We start from the raw sequence: 11,005 nt of genomic DNA, 5'->3' as shown, positions 1-11,005 counted from the left end.
TCAGGCTACGTAAGATTCTTGCCTCACAAAAGGGAGAGTGCTACAGGGCCACTTGAGCCAGTTATTCTAAGAACCTGCCTATAGACACTCCCCCTCCCCAGGGATGGAGACAGGAGGGATTCTTGGGGCCCAATTTCCAGACAGCCTTGCAGAAACAATGAATTCCAGGTTCAGTGAGAGACCCTGTCTCAAAATATGAAGTGGAAAGAGATGGAAGAAGACACTGAATCAAACTCTGTCCTCTAAACATATGCACATACATGTATACAAAGACATATTTGTGAATGAACACCATACCCATAGTCATGAAAATTTAAAATTTTAACAAGGGAAATGATAAAAATAAAGACTTATTTACAAATACATTTATTTTTTACTTATTAATATAAATATAAAGTTTGATTTGGGAACCTTTGATTTCTAGCAGCTGCCCAGCAGTTACTAATGCTGTCCAGTGAATTATATAAAGTCTTGTCTGAGCTATGCTCACAATAAATACTGAGTCCAGTTAAAGACAAGAGGAAAAGTCCTGGAGGAAGGACTGCCTAGGCCCCATGAAATATAGCAGCTTGGGGTCTTAGCGTCCAGGGGTTACAAGAAGGGTGGCTAGAGCACCCATGTGCAATGTCACGTGGGTAAGAACTCATCCCTGAGGGGTGTCAGGTTTCACAAGGAAGAGTCCAAAGCTGGTGGTGTTGGCATGAGACAGCTCCCAGTCTCTGTATGCGTCCTGGGCTCCATGCAGATAGGCCCTCAGATCCACACTGAGGCGGTGACCAGCCGTCAGGCGCAACAGGCGACTCCAGGAACGATCCACTAATTTGTCCTCCATGGAGCAAGGGAACAGTTCCACTGTCAGGGCCAAGCTGTCAAGGTGATCTACCTGAGGCTTTGCTTGCAAAACAAGAGAGACCCAGCCCTGCACCTTGCGGCCTGTGTTTATGGACGTTGGACTGAGCTTCAGTTCCAAGAACACGTAGTAGAGCCCAGGACTGTCCACCACCAACTCCTTTTTGTCCTCCTCGTACCTCAGACCTCGAGACAGGTATACGCTCCCAGCTCCCTCCTGGCTGTGCCAGTTCAGAGTCGTGTTACTCAGCGATGCTTCTAGAAAAAGAACGCTGAGTTGCTGGGTGTTATGGGGTGTGGGGAGGTGGGACCATGGAAACGGGGAGGAAAGAGGAAACAAAACAGGAGGAAAAGGAGGGAGGCCACCTAGAAGGAAGTGATTGTGGAATAAGAACGAGGTAAAGGGAAGAGGGTCTAGAGGACTTAGAGTGGAGACGCTCCAGGAAGGAGATGAGTAAGGGGAGGAGTGGTGAGAGGAGAGAAGAAGAGAGGAGAGAGGAGGAGGAGAGGGATGAGCAAAACTGGGAGAGGGGTGAGACATGGAGTGTGTGGGAAAGGGGGACTCTGAGGGCAGATAACTTGACAATTAATGAAGGCTTGGCAGGGAGGGACTAGGGCTGGGGCTCAGTAGGGTACCTGAAGCCCAGGCGTTCATCCCAGCCTGTTGGAGGTGCTGGCAGTAGGGTGGTCAGTCCCAACTACATAATGAATTTGAGGGAAGCCTGGGCTACGTGGGAGGAAGAGAGGAAGGAAAGGAGAAAGAGAGATCTAAATTCTCAGTTCTCTGACGACCTGGGTAGGGTCACAAGGACAACAGCTGACGCTGTGACAGCAAGTGAGAAAGACTGAGTAGGTGAGGGAGAAGGACAGATTAGAAGGGAGTGCCCCCTCGGTCAACCTCCCTGCAGGACCCGCTGGGAATAAATCAGGGGGCACTCACGGTTTTTAGCCAGTAGCTTGGCGAACACGGGAAAACCCTGGGAAGAAAGAAGAATAAAGGTAGATGCTGCCTTACGTCCTAAAGAAGCAGATAGGAACTCATGTGGCCCAGCCCACTTTGGGGGTGCCGGGGGGGGGGCTAGAGGGGCTGAAGGGAGATGCGCTGCACCCTCGGGAGTCCTCCCCAAGGTCTTCATAGGAGCGTTCAAGAGGTTAAGACACAAGGGATTTCCTCTGCGTGCCAGACGGAGAGGGAGTGCTTCAAACAGAGTAGCAGGAGTGGGGTAGGGGTCTGGAGAGCTGTTCTCTCCGCGTCAGTGCAGAGATGCTTCCAGAAAGTAAAAAGGGTCCCCTAGGGATGGGATGAGCCTCACCTGTTGTGTAGTGTTGGCGCAGCCAATGTGGGAAACAGGGGTAACCTGGTCTGCAGTATTCTCTCCGGTATCCAGGTCAGGCGAGGTGGTGATTGTGAGCGCGGGCTGAGGTAGGATGCGGATGAAGATAGGGACACAGGCGACCAGGAGCAGCAACACCAAGACGCCTAGGCAGTAAAGCCTCGGGTGGCGGGAACAAAAGTTCAGGGCCAGCGGCCACGCGGCCTCACGATCCCGAACATTAACCGCAGGGCACGCAGCATCCGTGGGCAGCGCGGCTTCTGTGAGGCGCACAGTATCTACGAGGAACGCAGCATCCGCTGGGAGCCGGGTCTCTCTGAGGAACGCCGCATCCGGGGGCTGCGCAGTACCTGGTGGATGTCCGGCATCCACGGTACCCCCAACATCAAGTGCGTGCTGGTCCATTGCCACGGGCAGTGCACATCTCCCGCCAGTGCCCACGCTTTATAGGCTACGGAGGCGCCTTTTCCGGGGAGGGGAGGGAGGGCAGCCGCGGGGTTCCCGGGCTCCGCGCTCCGCCCCGCGACTCCCGGAACTTTCTTCCTTCCTCCTCCTCCTCCTTCTCCTCCTCCTCCTCCTCCTGTCCAGTCCTTCCCCAGCATCCAGACCCTGTGCCCGCCCATTCTTCTTCCTTTTTTTTTTTTTTTTTGGTTGCTTGGTTGGTTGGTTGGTTTGGTTTGGTTTAACACTGACACATTAAAGAGTTGTTTATATGATGGGGAGGGATCCGTTCCTCCCTAGCCTCTCTTGAGTCTCGGCTGTCTCCCTTCTTATTCTGTTTCCCCACTAATAGGTTATTTCTCCACCGTTTTCCATTTCTGTTTTTCTGTCTCCAACTCTCAAACCTCTGACCCACAAATTTCTGTCTCTCTCCCTGTCTCTCCTGCTCCCTTTTTCTTTCAACCCCTAGCCCCCATCCCTGGGACATCCTCATACTTTCCCCTAAGTACTCTGGGGACATCCAAAACTCCCCACACACACCACCACAACCCCTAGTGGAATCAAAGAGCACTGCTGAGCCCCCACCCACCCAGCCTCTTCCTCCCCAGGACCCCATCTCTACCCTGGGCCTTTCCTGGCTTGTCCCCACCCACTTTCTTGGGGCTTCCTGTTAGAAGCCTCTTAGGACTCCAGAAACAGAAGGCTGGAGAGTCCAGATAGAGAAATCCCCCCTAGGCCGCGGACACATTGTCAATTTCCCATTCTTTCACTGTTCTTGCCTGAGGTGGAGGGGAAAGGGAGGAGGAAGCAGCAGAGAAGGCCCCCAAAAGAGGAAATGAGAGGTGACTGGTGCTGGGCAAACCCTGGGGACTCCTCGGTGTCCTGATCTGGTTAGATCTGCTGAGATGGCTCAGTAGGTAACAGTTTAATCATCAAGCCTAGCGACCTGAGTTCCACCTCCAGGAGGAGACAACTGACACCCACAAATTGTCCTGCAAATGCTCTTTAACTGCTACGTGCATACAATCAGTAAATGTAATTTAAAAAAAAATTAAGTACTGAAATACCCAAGCCAACAGGGACCAGACCATTTATCTCAGCAGAAAACGACAAACTATGAAATGGGGAGTTGTCTGTTTTGACACAGGGCCTTTAGCTTGTGACTCTCAAACTCACTAGATAGCCTTGGATGACTTTTAACTTCTGACCCTCCAGAGTATTGGGATACAGACACAGGCATGCATCCTCAGATCCAGTTTCTTCCGTGATGGGGAAGGAGTGCAAAGCCTTAAGCATGCTAAGCCAAGGTTCTGACCACGGAAACACAGCCCAGACCCCGCTTGCTCTATTTTCATACTGGGCACAGAGACCACTGAGCCTCCCAGCCCAGCATGGAGAAGTGCCATTCCCACACCAGCGTCCCTGCAGAATGACAGAAAGACCCAGCTTGGATGACTGGGACTTTAACAAGATACAAAAAGACATCTGGGTGATCTCGAAGTCAGGCTCCACCCAAGCAGCGGCTGCCAGGCACCAGCAGTGATTCAGCTGTGGCGACTCTGGCCGTCACACAGACAGTGGTCCACCTCTCTCTGCTGGACACTTACACTGCTCAGAGCCAGCCCACACCTACGTGATTCTCACTCACAGAGACCCCTCAGTGCCTGGAACAACTCCCCTTCCTGCGTCTGCTACAAAGGGAACACATCTCATTCTTGTGTATATCCCAGTTGTCATCGCAGTGAGTAAAAATGACAGATGAAGACTTTCTCTCTCTCTAGCCATGACTTCTTCAAAACCGCAGTCTGACGACTTCCACCCCACAAGCTCAGCATCCGCGTCACCGAGAAATTGGAATCCTGACCCAGCTGTCATCTTTCTCTCCTGCAGAGCCTGAAGGCGCCTTTATTATCCTGGAAAGATTGGAAAATTGGTGGGGTTTGAACAGAACACACACACACACACACACACACACACACACACACACACACACACGCACGCACGCACACAGCATTTAGAACAAGCCATGCATGGTGTTCACCTCTGAGCCCAGCCTTCAGGAAGCTGAAGCTTGAAGGTTGGAGGTTCAAAACCAGCCAGGGCTATATGAAGAGACACTATCTCAAAAACAAAACTGAAGGGTCAGAAAGATGGCTCAGTGGTTAAAAGCACGGACTGCTCTCTCAGAGGTACTGAGTTCAATTCCCACAACCACAGGGTGGCTCACAACCGTCTGCGATAGAGTCTGATGCCCTCTTCTGGTGTGTCTGAGGACAGCTACGGTGTTTTATAATAAATAAATCTTTAAAAAAAAAAAAACTGGATGCAGGGGTGTGCATTGCACTCAGGAGATAGAAACAGATGGGTCTTGGTGAGTTCAAGGCCAGCCTGAACTATATAATGAGAATGGACCAGCCAGGGCTAAATAGTGAGACAGGCAGGCAGGCAGGCAGACAGACAGACACACACACACACACACACATGCACACACACACACACACACACAGAGAGAGAGAGAGAGAGAGGGGAGAGAGGGAGAGAGCTTCCTAGGTAAGCTTTCTACCAAACTAAAGAGAGAGATTTTAATCTCAGCTCCTTCTAAGCAGCAGCAGCAGCTCCCACAGCCAAGGATTGCCTAAGCCGGCAGTGACAAGAACTGGGAGGAAAACATCTAGATCTACAATAACGCCAAAGACAGAACCCTGCCTTCGGAGGTCTATGGTTCACCACCCCAAAGAGATCTTTATTTTTGTTTTCTACTAAAACAGGCTCGTGTTGCCCTGACCTTCCTTCCTCAGCCTCCCGAGACTGTGTGTAGGATGACTAGTGTACTTTGCCACTCATGATGCCGCAGGAGTCAGCCATTTTGACTGCCTCTGTTTATTAACTGCCTTCCTTGCTATCACTGCCTCCCACTCCTGCTGACGTATGGAATCCTCTGCAGCATCTCTAGGTACCTACACCCTGTGCAGCAAAAAGTGTCTCCATGATATCCATGGGAAGAAGGAATGAAAGAAGGGTGGGAAAAGGAGAGGAAGGGACAGGGATGGGTGAATGAATGTGTGGGTGGATGGGTGGATGGATAAATGGATGAATGAATGGGTGGATGGATGGATGGATGGATGGATGGGTAGAAGGAAGGAGAGATGGAAGGAAGGAAGGAAGGATGGATGGATGGATGGATGGATGGATGGATGGATGGATGGATAAATGGATGAATGAATGGGTGGTTGGATGAATGGAAAGGCAAGCAGGCAGATGGACAAACAGATGGATTGATAGATGAGTTAGTGAGTGGGTAGATGGGCAGACAGGCGGATGGATGGATGGACAGACAGATGGATGGATAGGTAAGTAGGTGGGTATATGGATGGATGGATGGATGGGTGGGTGGAAGGAAGGATAGATGGAAGGAAGGAAGGATGGATGGATGGATAGATGGACAGACAAATGGATGGATGTTGTGGTAAACATTAAATAAACTGGTAGCCTTTTATCCTGTGCTAGCACTGTCACCTGCAGGACCACGTGGCACTGCAGGGTACTTTTATCTCAGTGGCTCCATGCTGCCCCCAAGTACACTCAGACCCAGGCAGTCCAAAAGCCATTCCAGCGTGATACTATATAGCTAGTGTGTATTCATAAAATATGAAAAACAACTCAAATATTACAAATATTACAGTTCTCCTTTGCTATGGATGTCAGTCCTTTGCTTCTGAGAGGTCAGAAGTGGCGAGTTAGTTCTGGCATCCGTGGGGCCACGTGGAACTGACCATAATTTATCTCTGGTTAGTATCTCTCCCAGCAGCTCTCTGCTAACCACGAACTCTCTGGTTCCAGCTACCCAGTAAAATCAAGACTCAACAAACTGCAACCCAACAACAGATTTATATGTAAAATTCTCAATGCACAATCCATCCTCACAATAAACTCACAAGCAATTGATAAGGATATAAACCACCTCGCTAGATAAGGTAAATTTACCCTATAGAAATCCATCCTTTAAGAAATATACATAGCTACCTTGGCAATTCAAAACCACCTGGATCTGGGTCATCTTTCTCCATCTCCATCTTGACTCTCTTCTCCTTCTCCTTCCCCTTCTCTCCCGCCTTGCAAAAGCTTTGTCCCTGCCTTTTTTTTTTTTTTTTTTGTACAGTGTCAGTCCTCACCTGCATATAAACATCAACCTACAGATGGATGGATGGATGGATGGATGGATGAATGGATGGGTGTAAGAGTGGTAAGTGGGAAGGAAGAAGATGTATGGAGAAGAGCTCAAACCTGGTGCTGATTCTGCAGGACAATAGGTGAATCAGGTGCTCCAAGCCTGCTGTGGTGTGGGTCTCACAACGCTGGATGCTGTGCGGTGCCTTTAAGCTTGAATATATTATACTCAGTCAGGTACTGCATTCAATGGCAGGGTCTGAGGGTCAGGTTCAGTGACAAGCACTCACCTGGATTCTATCCCAGCACCACAAAAATGAGGTAGATAACAGGAAATCTCTCATGGGGATGGGGGTTGCTGTATGCAGTGCTGACGTGGGAATACATTCATAGCAAAGGAGAGCTGTAATGTTTGAGTTGCTTTTCATAGTTAATGAATACATATGAGATCTATATTAACTATATGTAACAATGAGTTAGGACATTTTCATTCTGTATATAATCCTTTTTGATCATATCCGCCCCAGTACCCTCTTACCTTTTTCATTTGATGGTTTCCTTGTCTATGTTTTTGTATTTATATATTTTAAGTGGGTGAGTGTTTTGCCTACATGTACGTACATACACCCACATGCAGACCCAGTATCCAGAGAAAGACGAAGTCAGATCCCCTTGTGGGTGCAAGAAACAGAACCCAGGTAGGTCCTCTGCAATAGCAGCAAGTGCTCTCCACCACTGATCCATCTCTCAGGTCAGAAGTGGAGTTACAGACAACCGTGAGATACCATGTAGGTGCTAGGAAGCGAATGAGCAATGAGCACCCTCAACCATGGACTGCCTCTCCACCTATATACCCATGGTCCTCCCTTGTCCCACCTACATACCCATGGTCCTCCCTTGTCCCACCTACATACCCATGGTCCTCCCTTGTCCCACTTTCACTCTCATTGGCCCCCTTCCTCTTCCTAAATATTTTTTGAGACTGGGTTTCATGGAACCCAGTCTAGGCAGCTCACTTCTTAACAAAGGATGACCTTGAATGTCTTCCTGTTCCTCCTGCCTCTACCTCCCGAGTGCTGGGATGACATGCTTCAGCCACTAGGAACTTAAGTGAGAATAACTCCCTGTGTTCTACCTAGGGGGTATCAGCCCACGTCATGTAGACTCATCAACCCATGTGCCATGTAGACCCAGAGACTCACCATAAAATAGGAAGCAAGGTGACGAAGGTGTTCCAGGGACGTTCTGAGCTGTGTGCCTTCACAGAACTCTGGACCTCCCTTTCTGGGAAAGCAGACAGCATTCCCTAGTCTGTAGGGAAACCGGCCGCAACCTAGCTGACAATCCTGAGCGCTGTGCTTAGGACCTCAGAGGCAGGAAGCTCTAACCACCATGTTGAGCTGAGCTCCCCCTCCCTACCTTCCTCCCCACCCACCCACCGTGGTGAAGTGACCATGAGCCCTAGCTGTCCTCAGAGCCTGGAAGAACTCAAAGGAAGAAAGCAGTTATAGGGACCTGCCCTACAGTGTCGGCCTAGAGACTCCTCGCCCACCTCTCAGGTCCACTGAACACATGTCCCCCAGGATGTATAGTCATACATGGTATTTTCTAAGAAGAAAAGCAAAGGTTTCCTATCCCAAGGTTTCTAAGGCAGGATTCCATTTAATTTTACTCTCACTACAGTCAGTGTCAGCTAGAACGAGCTTCAGCAAAAGCTCCATCCCTGAACCATACCTCTAGCCCCTCATTGGAGCACTCTAGGTGGGGCTCCACCCCGAGGTCAAGCTCCCAGCCCTTCACTGGAGATTCTAGACAAGGCCCCACCCTGACTGTGACCCCAAACCCTCACTGGGGGATTCTAGGCAAGGCCTAGCAATCTTCACGTCTCAGCCACTAAGCTGGGATGTTACATGTGCACTACCTTAAGCAGTTTAGTGTTAACTTTCTCTTTTGTTTTTTTGTTTTTTGATGTAGAGTGTACCCAAGTTGCCCAGGCTGGCCTCCAAGTCCTAGGTTCATGTCCACCTCCACCTCAGTGCTCCAAATGGCTAGGATGGCAGGTACTGGCCACCAGCATACCCAGTGAGTGTCAACTGCTTTCTGTTGTCTTATCTTGAGTCAGGTATCGCTATCAGCCCAGGGCAGCCTCCGACTCCAATGTACTGAGCTTGCATGCACACACCAGCTGCCAGGCTTAAAAGCCAACTTCCCTGACCCTCCCGTGATGGCACATGGAAGCTCCACAGCATAGGTTCAAATCCCAGCCCCACCGCCTGAGCAAATTCCTGTACCTCTTGGCGCCTCAATGTTCCCCTCTGAGAAGTGAAATTAACACCAATGACTATCTCAAAAAGCAAGGTATCCACAGTGCAAGAACCAGAATGTTGCCAGACATACAGCGGGCACTCAGGAAGTGCAGCCATCGCCATCCTTGCCACTGGCAGCCTAGACAGCCTAGCATGTCTCGGTGTCTACACATGGACTTTAAGTACTGATTCAATACACAGTTCCCGCCTCCGAGATGACCTGTGAGGGTTCGAAGAGAACTACACAGAGCCAGAATTCTAGAGGGGGAGTTAGGAGGATCAGGAGTTCAAGATCAGCCTCAGTTACAAGTCTAGTTGGAGACCAGCCTGGGCTATGTGAGACCCCTAGACCACCACCAACAACAACACAACACAACACAACAACAACACAACACAACACAACACAACAACAATGCAAAGCCCAGAAGCAGCAGAAAGTGAAGAGAACAGAAATGATCTCTCCAGTCATCAAGAGGAAATTGTTCAGATTAATGTCGATGAGATCACCAGTCACGCGGAGCAAAGGCAGTAGTTAGCTCATGTCTTTGAACCACCGTGACAGGCTCTTCCGGCCTGAGCAAACAGAGGGCTGCAGAGGAGTCTGCATTACAATTGCTTCCGGAGATTTGCTCACCCTGCGGTGTGGCTCTAGCCTGCACTTCCATGTGGGCAAAGTTTTGTTTGGGTTCCTCCTCTTTCTCCTCTTTCTCCTCCCTCCCTTCCCCCTCCCCTCCTCCTCCTCCACTTCCTTTCCCCCCTCCTATCTTCCTCCTCCTCCTTCCTTTTAGCCATGAACAGCCTATAGTCAACTAGGCACCCAATAAGATAGAAAAGGTAGCTGTCTGGAGGAAGGGAAAATTTATCGTCAACAGGTACTTCCCTGAGAAAGTTGGAGGGGGGGCAGGCTGGGGACCCTTCAGAGGGGCAAGAGTTAGCTCAGTGATAGGAAATCAGCCAGGCTGAATAGAAAGGGAACCCCAGCCTGACTACTATCTGGAAGGGACTCCCCAGTGCTGGCAGGGGACACAGCCATTGGACAGTCACAGTTAAACAGAAACACAAATGACACCCACAGCCAGGACATAGAACAGACACTCACAGTACCCACAAATCATCATTCAGTCACGCTTGTGCTCTCTCTCTCTCTCTCTCTCTCTCTCTCTCTCTCTCTCTCTCTCACACACACACACACACACACACACACACACACACAGAGAGACAGAGACAGAGACAGAGAGATCATTGTCAAACACACTGAAAAGGCAAGGTGTGGCCATTTATATCTGTCATCTGAGCATTTGGGATGCTAAAGTAGGGACATTGTCCCCAAGTTTGAGGCCAGCCTGACTATGTATGCTTCAGGCTAGCCTTAGCTATAAAGATAGACCCTGTCTCATGAGGACAGAAAGAAGAGAAAGGGGAAGAAAAGAGGTAAGAAAAGGGAAGAGATAAGAGTGCTCCCACTCTGCTCTTCCAGGGTTAAGTCATCACATGGTGGCTCACAACCTCCTGTAATTCCAGATCCAAGGGGATGTGACGCCCTCTTCTGGACTTCATAGGCACTGCACGTCATCTGCACTTACCCTGAGACAGCTGAGACACGCACATATACTCATAAATACAAGTAAAATGTTTAAACGTTTTTAAATATGCCGAGCGTATATAGCTCAGCCAACAATATTTGTCTCGTTAGCATGAGGATCTGAGTTTGATCCCCAGCACCCCTGGCTTCTTGTTTTGTTTCGTTTCATTTCATTTAAAAGAAAAAAGACAAGCTGGCAAATGCTTATACTCTTAGCTCTGGAAAATAGACCCAGGAGGATTCCTGGAACTCACTGGCAAACCATCCTAGACAAATAGCTCTGGGCTCCCCCAACCAGTGAGAGAGTCTATCTTTAAAAAAACAAC

General features: G+C 49.6%; 1 protein-coding gene across 1 annotated transcript; it reads right to left on the bottom strand.

Moving 5' to 3' along the window:
• Positions 1 to 350: 350 nt before the first annotated feature.
• Positions 351 to 2,679, bottom strand: Tnfsf9 (TNF superfamily member 9). The gene is made up of 3 exons (XM_032899465.1): positions 2,163 to 2,679; positions 1,790 to 1,826; positions 351 to 1,107 (listed from the first exon to the last, which is right to left on the bottom strand). Exons 1-3 carry the CDS (start codon positions 2,586 to 2,588, stop codon positions 644 to 646), a joined length of 927 nt encoding a protein of 308 aa, XP_032755356.1. The 5' UTR covers positions 2,589 to 2,679; the 3' UTR covers positions 351 to 643.
• Between the last annotated feature and the right edge of the window lie 8,326 nt (positions 2,680 to 11,005).

Source organism: Rattus rattus, chromosome 4 (genome assembly GCF_011064425.1).
Source record: "Rattus rattus isolate New Zealand chromosome 4, Rrattus_CSIRO_v1, whole genome shotgun sequence".
In the NCBI taxonomy this organism is placed as follows: Eukaryota; Metazoa; Chordata; class Mammalia; order Rodentia; family Muridae; genus Rattus; species Rattus rattus.
Note: the sequence above shows the minus strand (reverse complement) of the source record. Positions and strands in the feature narration are given on the sequence as shown.

Bases quoted from the DNA above. Each gene is read 5' to 3' on its own strand.
- Tnfsf9 (XM_032899465.1), bottom strand. From the start codon at position 2,588: ATGGACCAGCACGCACTTGATGTTGGGGGTACCGTGGATGCCGGACAT. The intron at 1,827-2,162 runs GTGAGGCTCATC...CTTTCTTCCCAG, and splicing joins GCGCCAACACTACACAACAG to GGTTTTCCCGTGTTCGCCAA. The intron at 1,108-1,789 runs GTGAGTGCCCCC...TTCTTTTTCTAG, and splicing joins CAAGCTACTGGCTAAAAACC to AAGCATCGCTGAGTAACACG.